The sequence below is a fragment of the Elephantulus edwardii genome, unplaced genomic scaffold (genome assembly GCF_000299155.1).
Source record: "Elephantulus edwardii isolate Elephantulus edwardi_28Jun2011 unplaced genomic scaffold, EleEdw1.0 scaffold00048, whole genome shotgun sequence".
Taxonomy (NCBI): domain Eukaryota; kingdom Metazoa; phylum Chordata; class Mammalia; order Macroscelidea; family Macroscelididae; genus Elephantulus; species Elephantulus edwardii.
The window spans coordinates 6,644,918-6,668,076 of NW_006399798.1; the positions used below are offsets into that span (position 1 = coordinate 6,644,918).

The 23,159-nt window shown below is 48.6% G+C and overlaps 3 protein-coding genes and 4 non-coding genes across 8 annotated transcripts in view; 3 read left to right on the plus strand and 4 right to left on the minus strand.

The window, feature by feature from the left end:
• Positions 1–917, minus strand: part of KCTD2 (potassium channel tetramerization domain containing 2) — a 13,485-nt gene extending 12,568 nt beyond the window's left edge. Inside the window, exons 1-2 of the mRNA XM_006886379.1 lie at positions 838–917; positions 3–660 (exon numbers count right to left, since the gene is read on the minus strand). Of these exons, the coding sequence (XP_006886441.1) occupies positions 3–660; positions 838–917 (738 nt within the window). The remainder of the gene's footprint in view (positions 1–2; positions 661–837) is intronic.
• Positions 918–1,627: 710 nt separating this feature from the next.
• Positions 1,628–5,399, plus strand: ATP5H (ATP synthase, H+ transporting, mitochondrial Fo complex, subunit d). Of its 2 annotated transcripts, XM_006886220.1 has the most exons (5): positions 1,628–1,752; positions 2,425–2,521; positions 3,680–3,751; positions 5,061–5,123; positions 5,268–5,399. In XM_006886220.1, the coding sequence occupies exons 1-5, from the start codon at positions 1,631–1,633 to the stop codon at positions 5,397–5,399; spliced, it is 486 nt and encodes a 161-aa protein (XP_006886282.1). In that variant the 5' UTR covers positions 1,628–1,630. The 2 variants fall into 2 exon arrangements, with proteins under 2 accessions (XP_006886282.1, XP_006886283.1); XM_006886221.1 differs by lacking the exon at positions 3,680–3,751 and having other exon boundaries at positions 1,631–1,752.
• Positions 5,400–10,798: 5,399 nt separating this feature from the next.
• On the minus strand, positions 10,799–10,871 carry TRNAR-UCG. The gene has a single exon. It is a non-coding gene; the product is annotated as a tRNA-Arg (tRNA).
• A 213-nt stretch (positions 10,872–11,084) lies between these two features.
• Positions 11,085–11,157, plus strand: TRNAR-UCG. The gene has a single exon. It is a non-coding gene; the product is annotated as a tRNA-Arg (tRNA).
• A 372-nt stretch (positions 11,158–11,529) lies between these two features.
• On the plus strand, positions 11,530–11,602 carry TRNAR-CCU. Its single transcript has one exon. It is a non-coding gene; the product is annotated as a tRNA-Arg (tRNA).
• Positions 11,603–12,042: 440 nt separating this feature from the next.
• Positions 12,043–12,115, minus strand: TRNAR-CCU. The gene has a single exon. It is a non-coding gene; the product is annotated as a tRNA-Arg (tRNA).
• Positions 12,116–15,077: 2,962 nt separating this feature from the next.
• The window catches only part of ICT1 (immature colon carcinoma transcript 1), an 8,678-nt gene continuing 596 nt past the window's right edge, over positions 15,078–23,159 (minus strand). Inside the window, exons 2-6 of the mRNA XM_006886222.1 lie at positions 20,504–20,540; positions 16,610–16,669; positions 16,006–16,088; positions 15,751–15,920; positions 15,078–15,162 (exon numbers count right to left, since the gene is read on the minus strand). Coding sequence (XP_006886284.1) covers positions 15,078–15,162; positions 15,751–15,920; positions 16,006–16,088; positions 16,610–16,669; positions 20,504–20,540 — 435 coding nt within the window. The remainder of the gene's footprint in view (positions 15,163–15,750; positions 15,921–16,005; positions 16,089–16,609; positions 16,670–20,503; positions 20,541–23,159) is intronic.

The window sequence follows — 23,159 nt, forward strand, 5'->3', positions numbered from 1 at the left end:
GCGGGGGGACCCGTGCGGCGGAGGCGCGGGGCCCGCCCCCGGGGGCGGGACGTCCGGCGCCGAGCGGGGTGTCTAGTGGCTGAGCTGCGCGACGAGACCCGCCCCTTCGGCTTTAGGGTTGGGCTGGAGGGAGCGCGTCCGGTGACGCACTTCCGCCTCTTGCCGCTCTGGCTCTGGGCCTCCGGGGTCGCTGAAGGTGAGTAGGTTCGAGGTGTCCGCGTCCCGGTCCCAGCGCGTCCCTCTGCTCTGTCGCCCGTAAGGCCAGCAGTGACCTTTGCCACACTGCCTCCGAGGACGCAGGGCCCTCCGGTTGCTGTCCTGGCCGAGCGCCCAGGTCTCGCTGCAGCCGCTTTGCGCCGCTCGGCCTCCTCCCCTCCCTCTCTCGCGCGGGCGCCCGGGACCAGGCTGTGACCCGGCCAGCTCCCGATGGACATTGCCAAAGACCCTGCGGGGCTGTGCGCTCCCTTCCCGCTTGAAGGCTGTGCCATTCGAGCAGCTTGACCTTTGGGGGCATTTACGTCTCGTGACATGCAGGTGCTGGGGATCTGGCAATGACCAGGACAGGCAGAAACCCCGTTGTCATCGGCTGGTGCTCGGGAACGTCTCCCCAAGGGCGTGGGGTGCCCGGGTGCCACCTGCCGCCCCAGGAACCTGAGCTGCCTGGGAAGGGGTTGCAGGAAAGCGGCAGATCTGTCACCCGCTTCCCTGGGACAGATTTGCAATGTGTGACAATCCGAAAGGGGAGCCCTGGTGGTGCAGTGGGTCAGCTCTCAGCGCCTAACTGAAAAGTTAACCAGCAATTTTGGGGGAAGAAAAGGCCTTTTCCTATGAGATCACAGCCTGTAGGAGCAGTCTTCCAGAGGAGATCCACAGGGCAGCATTGGTCCAGGGCTAAGGCTCAGAAGGCCAGTGGGCATGGCGGAGGAGGAGGAGGATGGAGACGGATGTGGGAGGAGCCCCGGGACAGGGTGGGGTTTGCAGTCAATGTCACGACTGCGCGACGGAAGGAGGACAGGTTGTTGATGGAAAGCCAGTTTGTTCTGGTTCACTCCTGTGTGTGTGTGAACACACACTCAACCGAGGAAGCCCTATGGGGCAGCTTTATTCCGAGTCCATTCAAACACCCACCAACAGAATTTATCTGGAGGGCAGATTGACTTGCACAGTTTCGTTTGCTGCTTTGAAAAGCTGAACTGTGTGGGGCTGATGGCATCGTCGTTTTACAGATGAGGACATTCTGATCGAGTCTGCTCTATTGGGCTAAAGGTTGTATCACACCTCGGAGTTGGAGGTGATTTCATCTCCAACTGGTGGGTTTGTATTTTGATGAATTGCGGATCCGTGTCGGGTTGGCTTTTGTGCAAGGCATTAACGCCAGATTTCCAAAGATGGACGAAGAGGAAAAGCTAGAGAGCTGAAGTTTTAGAAGAGAGGAGTGGGGGAGTGCAGAGGGTATGTTTATATGCCGGGTTGCATCCCTGACTTTGAAATGCTAACTTGTCTTTTATCTGCTTACTTGACAGTATATGCTTTGAGGATACCCATCTTAAAGACTTCTGTGTTGCTAAGATTTCTGTACAGGATTCTTTCCAAGAACCCTCTGACCTCTTTTATTCTCCAGGATCTCAAGATGGCTGGGCGAAAACTTACTCTGAAAGCCATTGACTGGGTAGCTTTTGGGGAGATCATACCCCGAAACCAGAAGGCTATTGCCAACTCCCTGAAATCCTGGAATGAGATTCTCACCACCAGGTCAGTATTGTCCAGGGAGGGAGTCTCTTACTTGTCACTGAGTCAGGACATTAAACCATGTGTTGCATGTCAACTTCTGATACCCTGTTGTCAGACAGTATAAAGGAATCCAAACATCTTCCAAACAAAAAGTCTTCCTCCCCCCACCCCCCGTCCCCCACCCTTTCCTTTATTCTCAGCTGTCCCTTTGATAGAAAAGTATGACAAAAAGAACCTCATCGAAACACTAATGAGCTAAGAGTGGCTATATGCGATTTTCATTTTGAGTTTGAAAAAGAAAAAATGTCTAGCATCCATCTCATTTAAATATAATTTTGTCATCTTTAAGCAGTTAGCATACTAGAGAATTTTAAGAAAATAGAACAAATGGGTACGACCCTCTATAACTACTAGGAAGTATCAAGTACCTCGAGTACCAATAGGACTAAAAACCATAAAGTTAAAACAGCCTCTCCCTGCTTCATCCTGGCCTCCCTGCAGTTGCCCAGAGATAACCTCTTAACAGTTTCTTATGTCGGATTCATAACTTTTTACTCATATACAAACAAATATGTAATCTTTAAATAAATGGCATCATATTATAAAAAAGAAAAGTGTGGTGACAGATCCAGGGCAGAGGAACAAGAAGCATAGCTCTCGTGGAGCAGTCTTAACTCTTTCTCTTATACTCAGGTTGGCTGCTGTCCCCGAGGCACCTCCAGCTATCGACTGGGCTTACTACAAGGCCAACGTGGCCAAGGCAGGCTTAGTGGACGACTTTGAGAAGAAGGTGAGAATTGAGGCCATTTGAGCCGTGGTCTTACCATGCGACCTGTGCATGAGGAAGAGGAGAGTGAAGGGTGATGTGGAAGGAGGCGTGAGGTCACCACTGAGATCCTGAAGGAGGCTCAGGAGGGATGAGTGTGGCCACAGCTTGAGGTAGTAGATGTCAGTGGCAGATAAGTACAGAGAATTTAAGGTCTGTTCATCAGTGTAGCCTGAGTGAGACAGAGTGTCACCTTAAGTGTTTCTGCACAGCTCTTCTTGAGTTCCTTCATAGCCTTCCATTTGTCCCTCTTTGAAACAAACTAACATTGTTTTACCTTTTTTTCTTTTAATTTAATTTTATTTTTAAAAATAATTGTAATGAACATTTACAGAGAATTTGGATTTCCATTCATTCATTCATTGCTGTACTTCTCTCCCCGCCCAGCCCTCTCCCCCCTCTTTCTTTTTTTTTTTTAAATTGTTTTTGTGTGTGTGTAGTTCTAATCCATCTGACTGGTACAGGAGGAGATTGTTTCTCCTTCAGCAGAGCATCTGGTGGATTTAAACCACATGCCTCTGGGATTGCAGTGCAGCTTCTTGCCACTTGGCCATCAGAGCTCCATTGTTTTACCTTTTAACAATTACCCTTCTTCATCCTTTCTCTAATCTCTATTTTATTGTCCTTGGTAGCTAGACTTTCTCATCCACTTGTCCTCCTCTGTTAACCTACTTGCTTCCTCTGTATTCTGAGTTAATTTGTTCATTTAGTAGATGCTCATCAAAGACCTACAGTGTGCCAGGCACCACACTGGGTGCTAGGCCTATAACACTGAGCTGCCTTCTAAGGAGCTCTCCATTGTACAAGCATTACTGGGTCCAGTCACCCCTCTAGGGTTTCATTTAAAAGATAACTTGGAATTTGTTTAGAACTACAAAAGTCTTAAGAGGTTGACTTAGAGGTCATGAGTGCAGAAGTTATTTTCAAATGAACAACCTGAAGTTGATGACAGGACCAAGAACCTTGAGTTCCTGTCCCTGCTCTAATAAGAGGGACAGGCATGTCCTGACACCTTGTTGGGGTGGAGGATGAGTTTTGGAACGAATTAAAAAGATTGTTGGCTGGGCCCCTCCTTGGGCTTCTGGGTACATTGGCAACCACTCATGGTCCGTATGTTTTCAGTTTAACGCCCTGAAGGTTCCCGTGCCAGAGGATAAGTATACAGCCCTGGTAGATGCCGAAGAAAAAGAAGACGTAAGTAGCTCAAGCTCTTACTTATTTTCTACTTCTGACAGCTTTGCGTTTCTTAGCAGTTTGGTTACAGTAACGTGAAGTAAAAATTTAGGAATTGACAGCAGTAAAAAAAAATTAATGAACTGTTTCCATAAAGAGCAACATGCAGTTTTCAAAATCATGCTCAATGAAGGGAAGCAGCCTCCATGCGTGCTGTGTGAGTCCATTCACGTTAAACTCTAGAATGTGTAACTGCAGCAGAACCAGTGAGCACTGGAACCCATGGAAAGTGGAAACAAAGAAAAATGATTTTCACTAATAAATAGAAACGTGCCAGCTACACCCTAACAAAGGCAGAAACCTTGTGCCACCCAGAAAAACAAAGCAGGCCCCTCGAGTCTTAGCTTGGTGTCACTGTTGTCCAGTGACAGAGAGCACTATCTTTCTTGCCTAGAGCGGGAGGAAGAAGGTTCATATGTTCACTTGATTGTGACAGTGATTTCACATCTGTGACAGCTTTCAAATTATAATCTTCATATCTATGTTTTATTATATCTCATCAGAAATTTGAGAACATTCAAGGAGCTAGAATTAGGTAAAATATTTCTAGACTTAGAAGGTAAGGAATTGTGCTGCCAACACAGATCCCTTGGTTCAGATCGAATAGCTGCTCCTTGGGAGAAAGATGGGCATTGTCCTTCTGTGTGATTTACAGCCTCTGAAAACCCCTAGGGGGCCCGCTATGACTTGATTCCGCCAACAGTGAGAGAGTATGGAGTTCAGATTGAGTGGAAAAATATTCAGGAGGGTATTCAAATGATGCCACCTTGTTTGAAAGTACAGAAGGCCAACCTTGCGATTCAGGTGGTTCTGCCAAAGGGAAATCTGACTTAAGTGGTCAGAGGGCTAGTCCTGAATCTAATGGAGGCCCAGCCTTAGTGACCAGCCCCGTATCTGGTGACTGACTTCTGAGGAAGCCTCTTCCTGTCATTTTGAGCTGGCTTTCCTGCATGGATTTCTTTGTGACTTGATGGAAAAGCTGTGGGTTTTCTCCCAAACCTGTTTCTCGAGGAAGTCAGGGCGACCACTCTGAACCAGCCAGATGACCTCAGCTCGCAGTGACCCTGTGTGTGCCACCAGGGTGAAGTCCATTTAGGTGGACTCTTGTCACCCTTTCCGTGAGTGGCTGGGCATGCTGACCATTCCTCCCACTCTGGCAGCTCTTGTGAGTGCAGGAAAGGCAGCCACGGGGACTCCATGGGCCTTGGGAGGTTCCAGGTCACAGCGGCATCATTTGGTTCCAAGGAAGAATTTCTCTGTTTCTTCCTAGATGAAGAATTGTGCGGAGTTTGTGTCTCTCTCCAAGAGCAGGATTGAGGAGTACGAGAAGCAGGTGAGAGTGAGCGTGCGTTTTGTCTCCGCGCGTCGCCTGCCTCCCCGGACCACAGATCTTCCACCTGACAGTAGCCTGCCTCTGCCTCCCGCTCTGAGTCTCACAGCCCGAGTCACCTGAACTAACACATGTCTCTCTTTGCAGCTGGAGAAGTTGAGGAACATCATTCCGTTCGAGCAGATGACCATTGAGGACTTGAATGAAGCTTTCCCGGAAACCAAGTTAGACAAGACCAAGTATCCCTACTGGCCTCACCAGCCAATTGAAAACTTATAAACCTGAGTCTGGCAGGGAGAGCCGGCCCTGCAACCGCAAACTCGGAACATTAAAAATAAGAGAGATCCAAAAAACAAAAGAGTGATGGGATATGCTGTGTGCGTCTGCTCCTTCACTGTGGTTGAGATAATTCCACCTCTCCTCCCAGGCACTCATGCCGGAATTAGCCTTCCTGTTAAAAGGAACAAAGACCAAAAAACCCTAAGCCAGATTCCAGTTGTAACTTGGAGCAGCCCACAGGACAGGGCTGGACTGCCCTGAGGGTTTCCAAGTTAGTAATCGTTGCAAAGGGAGTCCATCGCATCACTTTCACAACAGCTGGTAGAGCCGAACCACCAACCTTTGAGTTAGCTGCCTAGTGCTTAACCACCGTGCCACTGTGGTCTTAGTTGAAAGGTGAACCTGAAGGTGGGTGCTGGTCTAGTGTGTGATCAGTATGTAGAGAAGTCACTTGGCAAACCTTGCCGCCAAAGCAGGCGTCACAGCAACTCTGTCCATTTGCTGAGGGTAAATTTCAACTGGAGATTTGGTTAGTGGTGCAGCATACTGTGGACTGAGCCCCCAAAGGCCTCTCCTGAGCCCCCGAACTGTTTGCCGGGGAGGGGGGGGGAGGCTTTGACTGTGTGTTTCACTGTGGGAGCGGGAGCCTTGCTCCTCTGACAACCTTGAACTTCCTCTTTGATTCCACATTGTTGGTTTCCAGGGAGTACTTCATTCTGTTTGTCCTTCACTAAAGTCCCAAGACCAGATGGTCCAAGTTACAAGTGTAACAAGGGCAGAGCCGCAGCAGCCTGCCTCACTTTGTGCTTCAGCTCAAGAGGAAACTGACGTTAACACCGTTGTGTTACACTGTTGACGCCTTAGAAATGAGCAATGCCAGGAGAGTGGAAGTGGTTTGAAGTTTTGAGGGGAAAAAAACCAAGCCGCAGCTGGGGCGATGGTGGGAAGAATTCTTCTGCCTTTAAAATCAGGACCTGGTGAACTAACTCACCCCTTTAGCTTAAGTGTTGTCCTGCGGGGTTACAGACATCAGGATTGTCACGAGAATGAAACGTGAGAACCTGGGGAGTGTCAGGTCCGAAGGTGATAACAGGCTTTGACGGCCTGCTTGGTATGGCTGGAATCCCACAGGAAGGGGCAGTTAGCGTTCATGGGCCAGAAACAAGCTGTTTCTGCCAAGAATTGCAGGTGGACTGTTGGCGGCAGAGCAGCCTGGCTAGCAGCTCTCAGGAAAGCCTCGTGGTATTGTCAGGAGGGCATTGAATTGAAGGTGCAGTGTAGTGGAGTTGGGGGTGCTCCCGGTTCCTGCCCTCAGCATGACTGGAGTCTTCAGTGGTGGCTGTACCAGGAGGCCTTAAATGCCCAAACCAGAAGTGAGTGAGTGTCTCCCCGCTGCTGACACTGAACTGGCACACAGCCAAGCAGTTGAAGCTCGGAGAAGTCGCTCAACGTCCAGGGAAAGCAGCACGGATCGAAGACTAATTCTTGGCTAGAACTCTGTGCCACCAAACTGTCCCAGGACTCTTGTTGGTTCTTTCCCTGAACAGCAGTTCGTTCTAGCCACATGCTAAAACCAAACCAAGACTTTGTCTTAGATCCTTCCCATTTAGAAATAAGCAAAATGCAGTCACACAAAGGGAGAGTAGTTAGATGCCATCTGGTCGATCTTAGTGAGTCTTCAACAACATCGGAGCCTTGCCCTGTCCTGTCCTGCAATATCTCACCATCTCTTAGGCTCAAGCCCATTGCTGCGGTCACTGTGTGAACCCACCTTACGGAGGCTCTTCCTCTTTCCTGACCCTTCCACCTTTCTCAGCATGTTACGTCTCCGAGGACTGGAAACCCTAAAATGAGAGACTTTCAGCATCCTTGCCTCTGAGGAGCACTCTGTAATTAGTATAAGACGTGTGTGTTCTTTGGCAGGCCATGGTGCATCGAATATGCTTCACCACCATGATCCAAAGACAACACAATTCTTTGTTCTTCGTTGTCCAGCGTTCAGGTGGACGCCTGCCTTGGGGTTGGCAGAGCAACTCCTTACCGCTTAGGACATCGGAGCTCTTTTTCTGAAAGGGAGGGAAAGAGGAATAAGAGTAAATAGATAGGGTGAGTGAAGGAAAAGGCAGTTTACAATAAGGGGTCCAGCAGACCACAGTGCAACATCCGTCATAATTATTGTTAGAAACAACATTTATGTGATACAAAACCAATAGGATTTGGAAACTGACTCAAAAAAAGAAAACAGCATAAATACAGAATTAGACATGGATAGAAGTTGGCAAATGCCCCTTTTCTAAAGGCAAAAATTCAAGCTGAGTCCGCCCAGAATCCCAACTGTACACTGTCTTTTTAAGAAAAAGATTCAAAGAGGATAAAAATAAAGGATAGGTTCGAATTCACCAACTGCTTCACTCGAGAAGGAGGGACAATCCTCTTATGTGCCAGTAGGATCTGATTCAAGGGTGGTAGTGGTTATGTGCTGTTGAGTCACCTGTGACACATAGTGACCATACGTACAAGAACCCTGAACCCTGCTCTGTTGTGTGCCAACCTCACTGCCTCTGACACACCCACCCCCATTGCTCCAGTCACTGAATCAATCCACCTCATAGAGGGTGGTCTTCTGTGCTGTCCCTCCACTCTCCCAAGCATGACATCCCTCTCCAAGGACTGGGCCCTCCTTAGAATATACCCAAAGTATGTCAGATGAAGCTTCAGAATCCTTGCCTCCAAGGAGCAGACTGGACACAACAAAAAGAGGTTAGGTTAGATGCACTGAGGGGGAAACCTTGCGTACTTTGTAAAGGAAATAAAATTTTCAGTTACAGAATATTTGGAAACCAAGATAAGAAATTTATAAAAACATAAGTACGTTTGTTGCATTACATTGTTAATAAAATGGAAAACCTTTTACAAATTATATCTTGAATATCTAAAAATCAGTAGACAGGCAAAAGAACAGTAAAGAAGGGAGTGGGAAAAATTTATAAATTGTGAAATGAATTAGTACTGCCATATATTAAGCATCAATAAAAGCTAAGCCTAATTAAAAAAAAAAAAGCTAAGCCTAATTAGATGCATGGAACAGAGTAGAATGCTCCACAATAATTCATAGCATGTAAACATTGGAACAATATGCATTTATGTCTTTATGAAGTTCTCCAAATAGCATTGTGAATCACTGGGGAAAGACACAGGGCTAAGTGTTCAAATATGGAGAAAAGAAATAATTTACACAAAAATAAATTTACAGTCTTACAAAATAAGACAAAATTACAAAATAAGACAAAATTACCAAAATAATTTACAGTCTTAAATACTACAAAAACAAGAAAAACCCCATAGTACAAAAAATGGTAGGTAATGCAATACCTGAAGTGGGCAGGTTTTTCAGTTTTAGTGTTTAGTGAAACACTAAACTTGTAACTACTCCACTGTGAGTCTGTCATCCTTTATAACCTTGTTCAGTACTTCACTATTCTCTCTCACTGACGTAATCCACACTGAGGCAGTGTGGTTTGCGTGAAAAGTGAAGCCTGAAATCAGGCGACTCCAGTGGTCCAAGCTCAGGGAATGCAGAGGTACCCGGACCAGGGAACGTGCAGAACAGGGCCACTGAGCTGGGTGAGGCTGGAGACAGGAAGAATCTTCCAGAATGGGGAGAGGAGGAGGGTTCTGTTCTTGTTTTTATTTTTCAAACGTATAAACAATAATGGCTCGTTATTGAAAATTTGGGGTTTTTTTTTCAAGTCAAAGATTTAAGAAAATCTGGTGAATTTTCCCCCAAAATGCTGCAACATAGTAAGAAGTACTCAACTTCGGAAATAGAATTCCCTAAAAGAGTAATAAATAAATGGGGTAAAAGGAATCATCTTTGACCTGAATAGTAGACTTTGAAAGAAAATCGAACATTTTATTAAAGGATCATATAAAGCGTGTAAGTACACACACAGCATAAATTCTAGGTGTACCGCACTTGCCGCACTTCTCCAAGGCGCATGCATTATTATCTTGTTCACTCTCAATGAACATTATTGATCCACCAGAAGCCACCTTTCTATCACAACCTCAATTCTAGGGCAAAATTACTCTGATTTTTAATTTTAAGGATTTTTCCTGCTTTGTAACTTGTGCTCCCCCCCAATTCACTTTATTTCTGTTATACAAAAGCCACTATATGGAGCCTGGGTCCTCCGCACACGTGCTGTCAAGTTGGCCACGAATGATAGTGAGCCTATGAACAAAGGCTCTGAAGCCTGCCCTATCCTGAGCCAGCCTCAGTGTCCCTGACACAACTGATCCCATTGCCACAGTCACCATCTCATGGTCTTCCTCTCCTGTGCTGACCTTTCACTCTTCCAAGTATGATGCCCGCCTCCAAGGACTGGGTCCTCCTGGCAACATGCCCAGAGTATGTGAGTTTCAAAATCCTTTACTCCAAGAAGCAACTTGGTTCTCTTGTGGACAGACCTACTTGTTCTCTTGGCAGTCCATGGTGTGTTCAATTCTCTCCAACACCACCAGTCAAAGGCATCCGTTCTTCTGTCATCCATATGCCCAGCTCTCAGAAGCACAGCAAGCAATTGAGATGACGGCACCTTAGTCTCTAGACAGACATCGTTGCTCGCCAGCACGCTGGAGCGGTCCCTGACAGCAGATTTTCCAGTGTAACTCGTCTTTTAATTTCCTGACTGTTGGTGCCAAGGTTGTTGATTGCGAATCCAAGCAAGCTGAAATCGTTAGCAACTTCAATCTTTTCTCCATTTATCATGATGCTGCCGATTGTTCTGGTGGTGAGGGGTTTTGTTTTCTTGATTTTGAAGTATATATCTTGAAGGCTGCAGTCCATAGGCGCATTTATAACGCGCTCTTTCAGTTGTACCGGGGTTTGTAGCTTTGGGGCAGTCTGGCGAGGGACAGTTTGGATGCTAAGGTAGTTCTGGATATCAGCTTTTTTTAAAAAAAAAAAGCAAGAATGAAAGAGTTCTCATTTGTCTTTGAAGTCTGAGTGTAGTGAAGTTTCATCAGAGGAAAAAAAAAAGGTAATTTTTCTCCCCTGGTGAAAAACGTAGAGCATAGTATTAAACAAAAATAATATCAATATAAAAAGGTGGCTATTTTAAAACTATTAACGTTATCATCACAGATGGGCTTTGAACACTCTTGATCTCAGCCAATAAGCCTCTTCTTGTGCCATAAAAATCACAGACATAGGTATCGACGTCACATTTCCCAGCAAATTGTAAAACCGGGTAGGTTCCCAGGCTGATTCCCTAATTTCAGAATCAGGGAGCAGTCTTACAAATAGTACTTGTTTAAAACAAGGCGAGGAAGCGGGATTCTGATGGAAACACAGAGTTCAAGGACCACAGCCTCTGTTTAGAATTAAAACAGATCTCCGACCACGAAGGGACTCGAACCCTCAATCTTCTGATCCGAAGTCAGACGCCTTATCCATTAGGCCACGCGGTCTCTTGGTAACGGAGTTGTTCTCAGCAGAACTACTTGGTGACGAACTAACTCACCGACGCTGTTACACCTGAAATAGTCCTGCTGCTTCCGCTCCTGAGATTCCATCCATAGCACAGCGCGCGCTCCTCATCCTCGCTGCTTTCTCCGGCCCCGTCGCCTTGCATCACTTCTGAGGGTTAACATCTGGCTGGAACTAAAGCAAGTTAAGCACGTGACCGCGTGGCCTAACGGATAAGGCGTCTGACTTCGGATCAGAAGATTGAGGGTTCGAGTCCCTTCGTGGTCGGCTCTTTTTCTTTTTCCGTCTAATAAAGGAGGTCTAGGCCTTCCTGCGGTGTGCGGCGTCGCATTCTGGCCGCCCTGGTTTTACTTGGGGGTTTACTTCCTTCCCTCGCCTCCACCTCGATTGATCCTTAGGCCTTTTGCTCGCCCAGTTACATGTCTGCGTCCGCTAAGTACCAGGCCGTCTGGCTTGGACCGCTTGCTTTTGGCGCAGGCCGTGGTGACAGGGCAGGACGGCGCCGGCGTGTCACTCTGGGCCTGGCGGTCGCCGTCCCGGGGTCCCCAGAGCAGCCGGCCTGCGTCGCGCGCCCTGACAGCGCGGCACGTGCCACGCCACACGCGGCACCACAGGTCCTCCAGGTTTCCGTGTGCTTGTGCCCCAGTGGCCTAATGGATAAGGCACTGGCCTCCTAAGCCAGGGATTGTGGGTTCGAGTCCCACCTGGGGTGGCGTGCGCACCTTGTTGCTGCGGAAGATTTTGGTAGTCGACATCCTGCCCTTTTCTCTGTTGTCCCCCGACTTCTGCAAAGCTCTGTACCCCTCTATCTCCATCTTATCGCCACCCCTCTGTTAGCTCCAATCTTTTATCCCTTCTCTTTGGCTCCGGACGCCGGGCGAGGACCGCGGAGCTGGGTGCCTTGAAAACAGCAGCAAAAAGCGAGATGAGTCCTGTCCTCCTCCCCGGTGTTGGAAGCGTCCGAAGATGGGGTGACCCTCCCTAACCTGAGACCAGCGCAGTCGCGGGCTCCAACCATGTGGCTCCCCAAGACTTTCCGGTTTCCCCACTCCCGTGAGCCCAGAGCTGAGAATCGTGGGCGGGAGGGGCTGATCGGAGTCCGGGTCCGGTTGCAGGAATCTGCTGATGAAAAAATAAAACAGAGAAAATAACTACCCCAGGTGGGACTCGAACCCACAATCCCTGGCTTAGGAGGCCAGTGCCTTATCCATTAGGCCACTGGGGCCTGCGGGGTGTGAGAGTGGCGTCTTCGCCTGTAATAGGCTGTCGCGGGCGGTCCCGCCTCCCGGCTGGCGGCCGACACTGCCTGCAGACTGTGTTGATCGCTCGGGTTTTTTTCCTCCTGCAAAGAGGGACCCCGCGGCTATGCTCTGCTTTCTGTCCTCACCGGCCGGTTTCGTCGGCCTTCCCCGTTTCCCCTCCGGGTCATCTGACATGTCACCGGCCTTTCCTGAAGGTCTCATGGGTCCAGCACGTTGCACCTGGGTGACCTGCGGGGTCTCCCATCCCATCCCAGGCCCCTGCGGACTAACGGCGTGTCCCCCGGCCCAGCCTGGCCCTCCTCCCCTCTCAGCTGCTCTGTCCACTTCCTTCCTGGCCAGGCAGCCTGGACCCTCCTCCTCAGGCCACGCAGGACCACCGTGGTCCAGCCACCCTCCCCAGCATCACCCGTGTCACCCGCCTGCGCCCACCCCACCCTGGCCCGTCTTCTGCTCCTGAGCTCTGTTATCAGTTGTTTCCTCTCCAACGCTGTTGCCAGTGGAGCCCTGTCTGCCCCCTGGGCCCCCTGCAGCCATGGCCAGGGCCTTTGCTTGTTCTGTCACTGCCAGGTCCACCTTGGCCGGCACCCTCTGTTGGGAGTGAAGTCTAAATGTCTTAGCTGTCACCCCTCTAGATCTGGTTCCCCCCAGCAAACTCATCTTGCTTCCCGGCTGCCAGCCACACTGGGCTGTTCAGATGGTTGGTATGTCCTTGCCAGGATGTGCCACAGGCACTCAGTTCCACCACATTCCTGAGGCTGGACCTGGGAACTTCGTCCCTGGTTTACAGAGGGGAAACTTCAGGTTCAGAGAAGTGCCCAGGGCTCCACCGCGGGTGGGTGGGTGGGGGTCAGGAGCCCACCTTCTCCGCTCACCGTGGAACAGGCAGGGCTTGGCATTGCCCACTTTCCTAGCATAACCTTCACCTTGGCCAACACTGGAGACTCCACAGACCTTACTCCATGACCTCTCCACTCAGCTGGGTCTCCTCCAAAGGGACATCATCTCTGAGTCTCCTGTTGGAGACCTCTCTCACTCAGTTAGGTCTTATGTTACTTTAGAGGGTTCTGGTGGCCTAGTGGTTGTGACCTTGAGCTGGTAGCTCCCAGACACGTGGTTAGAAACCACCATGTGAGTTCCGACCTCTGGCGATCTGCAGGAGGGTCAGCTGTGAGTTGGTTCCAACTGGCCAGCTAGGGGTTGTGGACCTGGTGTCATTTGCCACGTGTGGGTCCTGCTGTTCTAACAGGGCTTAATTTTTCTTGGTGGTTTTATCATCACCTGATTTAGCATTTTCCTGCAAGTGGAATGTCAATCCCTGGATGAAGCTTCCTTGTTCACTGCTGACCTCACCTCACCCAGGGCCTGGCAGTTGATAAATCTGTGTTGAATTAGAGGTTACCCTTCTTGAATCTAAGCCTCATGTCCCTTGAGGAGACAGGGGCTGGTGTTACAGATCTTTCCTTTTGGAGGTCATTTATAAATGTTCTTGCATGAAGCCCCTGTTCATGTAAAGTATATTTACTACCATTCCGTTCTTGGTATTTGGATCACTGCAATTCAGAACTTGTTAAACAAGTCAACAAGATCAAAAATGGTGCAAAGTATTCCAGAAATTCAGACATATGAGTAATCGACCACGCTGTGGTACAGTTGCTCATTTCCAAGGTCAAACTCCAAGCGGAGTCTGTCTGCCCTCACACATTTCTTCAGGAGCTTCCCTTTTTTTTTTAAGGGGATAAGGAATGTTATTTTTTAAATTTATTTGGCTATTTACAAAATTCAAATACAAATTTGAATAAATTCTTTCAATTTTCCTTGTCCTGGGCCCCATCAAATTGTACAACCCAATGATTAATCCTCTCCTCCCCCTGCACATCCACATCCCTCTGCTTCCAGCCTCTCCCACCCCTCCTGGATCCTTAGACTCATTCTACAGTAATGGTTTTATGCAATATTTTATACAATATTTATCCTTGTGGGACTGAGTTAGTTCACTCAGCATAATGCTCTCCAGTCCCTCCCAAGTTAGGTAATAATTTACAAAGTTATTGCTCCTGCATGGTGCATAGTATTCCACTGTGTAAATGTACCATCATTTCTCAATCCATTTGTTTGTGGTTGGACATTTGGGCTGTTTTCATGTTCTTGTGATGGTGAATAATGCTGTTACGAACATTGATGTACAAATCTCTGTTTGTGCCTCAGTTCTCATTCTCTCAGGGTATATTCCAAGTAGTGGAATAGCTGGGTCATATGGAATTTCTCTGAGCCATAACATTTAAACCCCTTGCCGTGAATTCAAGGCTCTCCTCATTAAGCCTCATCTTCCTCATTTACCTCCTACAGTCCTTCTGCCCATGCGCCATTCAGTGCCGCTGGCCTCAGCATCAGCTGCCCTGGTCCTGTCTCTTTCTTGGCTCCACTGTTCACGTTGTCCCCTTAAACTGGAGTGGCCTGGGTCCCTCCTTCACTTACTAAGGCCAGCTCAATGTCCTCTCACCCCCGGGCCCTTCTATCAGACTGTGTGCTCCTTGAGGACAGGCACCAGAAGTCACCCCTGCTCCCCCTGACCTCTGATGTCCAGTCAGTGATGTCCAGTCATTCACTCAGCATTGACAGGGAAACAGAATGACTCTTAAGCACATTTTACCTGAAAGGCAGGGCTCTGTTCTGAAGCCTTCTGAATGAGCAGGAAAGCCTATTACAGTTCAATGTTTTATTGCAGGTAATACATGAAATGGACAATTGAAGTTTGACACTATGAGGGGGAGGGTGGCCATAAAGACCCTTCTAAGCAGTGCCAGCAACCATCCTTCAGACAGACGTTCTCATGGAGGCTCTAGTATTAACGACAAGTATTAACGAAAAAGCAAGAATGTTCTCGGTGGTTTTCTAGGCCCTGAGGGTGGGCCCCGCGGGGTCATCTCAGTCCACATCTACCCTTCGGCTCGTTTTGACAGCGGAGTTTATTCTCTTTTGTTTCAGTCTTTCCCGATTCCTGTTTTCTACCCTGGAAACAAAAAGACCATGATTAGGCCCAGATGCTCAATTGATGTCTTTTGAAGTGAAGAGAGGCAGTGGGCACTCTGCGGGAAGCAGAGCAGGTAGGGCGCCAGCTCCGGATCTGAGCTCTCGGTCAGAGTCTGCACCTCAGCTTTCCCACCACCACCACCCCCTCCACCCTTCCCACCATCTGAGCTGTGGCCCGCCTCCTTCATTATCTATGCAGACTGACTCACAGTGACCCTATGGGACAGGGTGGACTGCCCCACACCCTTTCCGAGGCTGTAAACCTTTAAAAGAGCAGACCTCTTCTTTCTCCTGTGCAGCAGCTGGTGGCTTTGAACCTCTGACCTTTCAGCTCGATGTTTAGCCCATTCTGCTAACCAGCACATACAGAAGCCTGTGATCTGCTTACTGAAACCTCGGCTCTGGCGGCTCGTTCAGCCGGGGGGTTTGCTGCTAAACCCGCAGGCCGTGCCTCTGAGGGGGCAGTAAACCCCCAGTGACCCCGAGGGAGAGAGACGGGCAGTCTCTCGCTCAATTTACAGCCTCAGAAACCGCACGGAGGGCCGGCGACGAGTCGCCTCTGACTGACCTGATCTTCCAAAGGGCAGCATCTTCCTTAGACGGCTCTTTCGGGGCCTGGCTGGCCTCAGAGATGATGTCTCGGATTTTCTGTAAGCAGTCGGCCAGGTTCCGGAACTGATAGCGGCTACATTCCGACGTCAGGATCAACTCTCCTGCCCTGTTGATCTTATTTTTATGCTGCAGAGAATCAAGGGGAAAGCAGAGTCGGAAGGCTGAAGGTTTAAAAGTGGCTGAGGGACTACAGGGAAGGGGCCAGCCGTACCCTGATGGCGATCTTCTGCCGCAGAGGCTCCGCTATCCAGTCGGCGGTGGCCAGATGGAATCTGACTTCAGCCTTGGAATTCACTGTGGGCGAAAGGGAGACAGAACTTGGGTCAACTACTCTGTCAGCGGGTGGCTGGGGCCACCCAGAACACCAAATCTTGTGTGTGTCTCTACTATGTCACCTGGGGAAACACGGGTGGCCATACAGCGAGCCTGCAAACACTGTGAGGCTCTCTAGAACAAAAGGAAACTTCCAGTAACTAGATGTGCAGGGCCTCTCTTACAGTTTTACTGGGAGCTGAAAGAACAGGGGTCTGGGCACCATGAGGACCGAGGAAACCTGTTCTTGGCACAGGCTGCCGGCTCACATCATGCATTCCTTTTGTTTAGACTTACAAGCCAATCACGGGCCTAGCAACCCACAGCTCAGAGTCCAAGAATCAAGAGTGCATTCAAAAGAATAAAGAGGATTATTATAAGCTGTTGGAATTTAAGCTTTTGCTGGAAAATCCCTTTCTTCCACATGAATATAAACATGGAGCTCCTCAAGCCCGTCTTCTAGCTAAGGTTTTAAGTTAAAGAAAGCAGCAAGATCCCCGTACCTTTGTTCACATTCTGCCCCCCAGGACCGCTGCTCCGACAGTAAGATATTGTCAAGCGATCTGTGAAACGGAAAAACATAAAACTAGGATTATCCGTGACAAAATGTATAAACTGTCATCACTTCCTTTCAGTATCGCTGTCCCTGCAAACACCCCAGGAGTTGGGGCGCATGTCCACCGGGAGCTGCCCTAACCGGAAGGCTGGGCCCCTCTGCAGTCTGATGCACCAGCAGCTCCTCCCATGAGATTCACACCTCAGAACCGCAGTGCAGTCTCAGCTAGATGCTGGTTCTGCCTCAACAGCAATGAGGTACTAAGTTCAAGGCTCTTCTCCGGTACCGCAGCTCAAAGGCATCAATTCCTCTTCTGTCATCCTTGGTCACTGTCCAGCTCTCTGATGCAGAGCAAGTAATTGCAAAAACCACGGCCTGGATTAGGCGCACCTTAGTCTCTACACTGACCTGGGTAAACCAGGGGGACTGACAACATGACTGTGCCAACGGGTTCTTGTGTGTTAGGAAGTGTGAGGACGGCACAGGACAGAACAGGGTTCAGATCTTCTGTTCACAGGGTCACTATGAGTCACACTCGACTTGACGGCACCGAACAACAACACTAACAAACCCTACAAGGTGTGTCCTGTAAAAGGCTAGCCCAGTTATGACCCAGGTCTGTTACAGTTACCAAGCAAGTGGACTGGCAGGTCCTTAACGTGTACATCATTAAGAGGTTGACATGTCTTCTCCGTTATCTGTAACTTCTCCAATTCATCTGGGGTCCCGAGACCATCTATCAACTTCCCAAATGCAGTGGATTTCACATTCCAATGTGACTGCTTGCCAGGCGTGATGAAGACCTGGGATCCGCTGGTATTTGGACCATTGTCAGCCACAGACACACCACCTCTAACACCATGATTTCTGTTAAGGAATAGTGAGCTGGCATGAAATGATCAGGAAGACAACAAAACCAAGACCCTCGTCATCTCATCAACAGACACTGGACTCTGCGAGCCTCTTTAAGATCGTCACTGCATTCATCTTCAAATTGCTCTCCCCAGATACTACTGCCTCCTCTTCCACTACCTGCTGGATCTCCTACTTGAACCATGAAACCCTGGATATTTCTATGAAATCTATGGCCACTGTAGTAATCACTGGTGCAGAGCCAAGACATTTTCACAGGTTCTGGGTGTCCTCTCACAAAAGGCTTATTTTTTTTGTTGTTGTTTTAAAATTTATTATTATTATTAATTTTAATGAAAATTTACAGATATTTTTTAGATTTCCATTCATTCATTGTTGCACTTTTCTTCCTGCCCACCCCTCCCCTCCAGTTCGTTCTTCTCTTTGAAAAGTAAAAGAAAAATTCTTTCATTGTTACACAATCCCTCCAAGTTCACTCCACTGAGCGGCCTTTGTTCTGGACTCCTGTCATGACAATAATACCCAATCACATATGCCTTTTAAACAGTTCTCTCCTGTTTCAATGGAGTATACATAATTTATTCCCTCTTTCTCAGTCTCCCCCCAGCCCCTATACCAGTCCTGTTTTACAACGGTGGCACTATGCAGTATTTGTCCTTTTGTGATGAGATATTTCACTCAACATAATGTCCTTCAGGGTCACCCATTTTTAATATTTCATGAGTTGTTTTTCAAAGCAGCATAGTGTTCCATTGTGTGAATGTACCAGAGCTTCTCTATCCATTCATTTGTTGATGGGCACTTAGGTTGTTTCCAGCTCTTTGCTATTGTGAACAAAGTCGCAGTAAACATGGATGTGCATGTATCTGCTTGGGTGGCAGTAAGAGACTTGTGTTTTGTAGAACAGCACTCCTTCTGTATGCAGTGTCATAGACCTCCTTAACGACGGCTTCAAGAAGCACTGTTTCTTAATTTCTCACAGCGCTTCTGAGGAAATCCGTGCGGTTCACAGTCAACTAGAAGTGGAGCTCCAGGATTCTCCTGACAGTAAATGGGAGTGCTAGTACTAATTACACTAGGACAAAGCAGCGTTATGTCTGCCATAATGGACAGACCGCTTCCGGTCAGGAGCTTTCCTCCGTTCAACCTCACAGGACTCGAAGCTCCCCCAGGCTTTTTTTGGGTTGTTATCTTCTGCCAGTTTTATAGTTTATGGGGCGTAGTCTTGTAGTGTTGGGAAGGAAGTGAGGAAGGGACATTGTTGTTGTGAGGTGTCATTGACCGAGCTCTGACTCAGGGTGTCCCTGCGCACCACAGAAGGAAGCACGGCCCGTGCTCATGCTGTCTGCTGTCCTTAAGTGCACTGCTGCGGTCCCTGTGTCCATCCACCTTGTTCACAGTCCTGAGGTCTTTTCACTGATGCGCTCCCTGACCAAGCGGTCTTCCTCTACAGCCTGGCCGTGAGCAACATGCCCAGTGTAGGCAAGGTCCTCTACCTGAAGCAGCATCCTGCCTGCAACTCTTCCACGACAGAAGAAACACAGTGGGAGACATCAGACACCAGAGGTTTGCATGGCAAAGAACTGCGGTGTTATGGGGACAGGCAGCAGGCCTCGGTGACGAGCGGTGGCCCACCCTGGGACTGCTGAAGCACAGAGTACCGGGGGAGATGGCTCAGCAGGGCACCCTCCCAACCACACCTGTATCCACACAGGCTGCGGGCAAGGCTTGAACTTGCTGAGCTTGGGTCTTCATATACACCTGCCTGGAACACGAGCGCAGGCAGGTCTGTGAAGAGCTGCCGTTCCCACCTGCCTCGCTGTGGCCTCAGGAACTGCCGTAACTTCTCCTTGTCCCACATCCTGACAAACAGGAGGGCTCCTGCGCGCAGCCCCGGCAGCTGCACACAACGACACTGCTGAGCTGCAGCGTGGCGAGGGGTCCTCAGCACAATGGGTCCTGTCACCTGGGCCGTGGTCAGCTGGCCTGCTTCCCTGTCACCCTGAGCAAGGGCCACGGGGAGCTGCACCTTTGCCCACTCTTTCCGTCACTGTCTGTGCAATGAACTGGCTGCATCTAAAAGGGCCCACTGTTTCTGTAGTGACCAAATCTGTCAGGCTTTGCCTGATTACACCTGATGGGACAGGTATAGAATGCCAAAGCTTGAGAGTCTGTGGAGAACCTTCCGTGCTTGTTCTCCAGCCTCCCACTTCATTGATTTTTTAAAATTTTATTAATTTTAATAAACATTTACAGAGATTTTGGATTTACATTCATGCACTGTTACACCCATTTTATTTTTTATATACGCTTTCAGGTATCTACATCCCATACAGGGAGCTCTGGTGGCCTGGCGGGTGAAGAGCTGTGCTGCTGACCAAAAGGCACGGGGTTGCTCTGGGGGGAAAGACGGGCAACCTCTTCCTGTGCAGTTGTACAGCCTCGAAAAACCCGCTGGAGGGTCAGCTATGAGTAGGCTCCGACTTGACGGCACGCTATTATATATTATCACCAACAGCTTACACATATACTGGAATTTAGTCTCTCAAATAATGATTAGTTGCTCTATTGCAGAGATTACCACACGACAAGAGGACCCGGAGAGCTCTGCTCCCCACTGTTCTCCATGGCGGGGCTGCCCCAGCCTTCTTCTGCGAGTCTAAACAAAGCTGTGAGGACTCCGCCTTTGCACACCCAGAGGCAAGTGCTTTACTTTCACGGTGCATGCTGGGGTTGGGAGCAATGGCCAATTTTTTTCCTGTGTGTGTGTGTGTCTGTGTGTGTGTGCACGCGTGCATGTACCATCAAATCGGATCTGACTGGTACAGGAGGAGAATGTCCCTCCTTCTCCAACAGAGCATCTGGTGGATTTGAACTCCACACCTCTGGGATTGCAGTGCAGCTTCTTGCCACTAGGCCACCAGAGCTCCCTGCAATGACCAATTTTTAATAAAAGAGAATTACTTACCTATAGGAATGTCATTGCTGGCTTGCTTTGCATCATCCTGTAAGGCAAACGCACAATGTCAGATACATTTCCTGCTGGGTGATGCCTACGTAGTCCAGGGCATCAAAATTAAACTGCATGGCTTGGGGTAATGGGGGTAGGTGTGTTAGAGTCAATGACATTGACTCAAGATAAAGCAGGGTTCAGAGCTGTTGTACAAAGGGTCACTATGAGTGGCAGGCAAAGAAAAGGCACATAACAACAACAAACATAATGCACACAGAGGAATTACGATTTGCCAACATTTTAAACTGGTTCTTTCTGTCCACTCAGAGCCAATGCAATAAAGCAAGAACAAACCTGTAATTGTAAAACAGGGGTGTACTGAAAGGGTGAGAGGGCAAGAAAAATGACAGAAGGAAGTCCTGATTATTGTTGTTAGGTGCCATCGAGTTGAGCTCAGAGCGACCCTATGAACAACTGACCTCAATCCTGCCCTCTCCTGTGCCATCCTCATCTCTGACACACCTGAACCCACTGCTGCAGTCACCATGTCAATCCATCTCATTGGGGGTCTTTCTCTCCTTTGCTGACCCCTCCATCTTTCCAAGCATGATGCCCCTTTCCAAGAAATAGCCTCGCCTAGCTACATGTAGTAGACAAAGCTTTGTCATCCTCGCCTCAGAGGAGCACGCTGCCTGCACTTTTTCCACGACATATCTGTTCAGCATTCTTGTCCAACACTACAGCTCAAAGACATCAATTCTTGCCATCCTTATTCATTGTCCAGCTCTCTGATGCACAGCAGGTGACTGAGAAGAAGTTGTGATGGAAGAGATGAAATAAGCCTTTCCGGGGCCTGGTGTGGAAGCCTGATGATGGCCAGAACTGTGGGGAGTGACACACACTCAGTGATACGGTAAGCTTCCATCTTTGAGCACAGAATCACTATTTCTGACTCTGCTCATCAAGAGATTTGGTTCCTAAGTGAGGCAAGTTACCCTAGTTTCCTAGGAGGAAGACTGACACTTCTAGCAGAGCACTGACTTGTAATTATCTTTTCCAGTACACCTTCGTTTTACAACTTTGGGTTCATTCCAGTTTCATTTCTGAGCTAAAACTCAACCAGGGAGAACCAATTAGAAACCATGATCATTTCAGCCCCTTGACATCCCCCCAGTAAACTGATGCAGCCATTACTGTTGTAGTTTGAATACAACCTACAGTGTTCCATGAACAACAAATCTGAACCCAGTCCTATCCTGTGCCATCCTTACAATCTCTGTCATACTCAAAAACAATGTTACAGTCACTGCATCAAATCCATTTGGTTGAGGGTCTTGTTCTTTTTTGCTGATGCCCCTCGACCTTTTCCAAGCATGAGGTCTCTCTCCAAGGAACAGTCTCTCCTAGCAACATGCCCAAAGTATGTGAGACAAAGTTTTATCATCTTTGCTTCCAAGGAGCTCTCTGGCTGCACCGTCTTCAAGACATATCTGTTCTTTGGGAAATCCATGAGATACTCAGCACTCTTCTCCAGCACCACAGCTCAAAGGCATGAATTCTTCTTCTTTCATCCTTATGCACTGTCCAGCTCTCAGAGAATATAGCAAGTGATCAGAAAGACCATGGCCCTAATCAGGCACAAAATATGTGCAGTCTCCAGCGGTACCACCTTAGATGCACTCCTCTATGGAAAGGACTGACCTCCCCAGCCTTCCCTGTGTCCTATTAGTCTTGACTCCTGAAAAGGAGGGAGTCACAGCACAAAAATCAGGGAGACTCCAAAAGGGACCCCCCTCTGCCAGCCTGGAGCAACAAACCTGGTGAGCCTATTTGAGTCTTCCTGGCCAACAAGAGGTTGTACAGCCTGTGGTTCTCTTTGCCTGGGATGCTGGCATCCTGCTGTCCTCACAATCGGCTGCTTTGTTTTCTCCAGATCTTCACCAACATGTCAGTTTCTCATCGAGACTTTCTCACACATCCTCCTTCAATGCCCGCTATGCTTCATTTATTCCTAAAGCACTTAACATCCTTTCACAGAGCCTATATTATTTTTGGTCCCATTGCCCTCCAACAGAATATAAGATTTATAATCATTGCCTATATTTGTTCACTGTACTTAGTACAATGCACTCAGCTTGTTCTCAGTAAGTTTGCTGAATAAATGAACAAATACTTTCTTCTAGTCACTCAAGTGGAAGTTCAATGAAATTGGGTGGATCCTGGCTCATCAGCTCTCTGACGGAATGCTTGTAAACAGCAGGCTGTCAAAAAATGCACAGCAGGGAGACCGAACACTAATGTCTTATTTAACAGGCATCCTAGAGGTTACTGAAAGCTACAGGCAATCTGATCTTTTTAAGAAACAAGTGTACAGTCTCTGGTCTTTATTATCCACCTTTAAGTATCAGATTGTGCTATTTTCCTTTGGGACAGGAATTTGGGTCTGTGGGTCAGGAAACTAGCATGGAGAAGTCGGTAGTCTTGAACAAGAGCACATTCAGCGAGCTTTCCCCAAGGGGGCAGCGCCTGCGCCACAGCCGTTCCCATGACGGCCCCGCCATGCCCAGGTGCTCGGCCAGCCAGCCCCCTCCCTCCATGCCCAGGTGCCCGGGCACCCAGCCCCTTTCCTCCATACCCAGCTGCCCGTGCAGCCAGCCCCCTCCCTCCATGC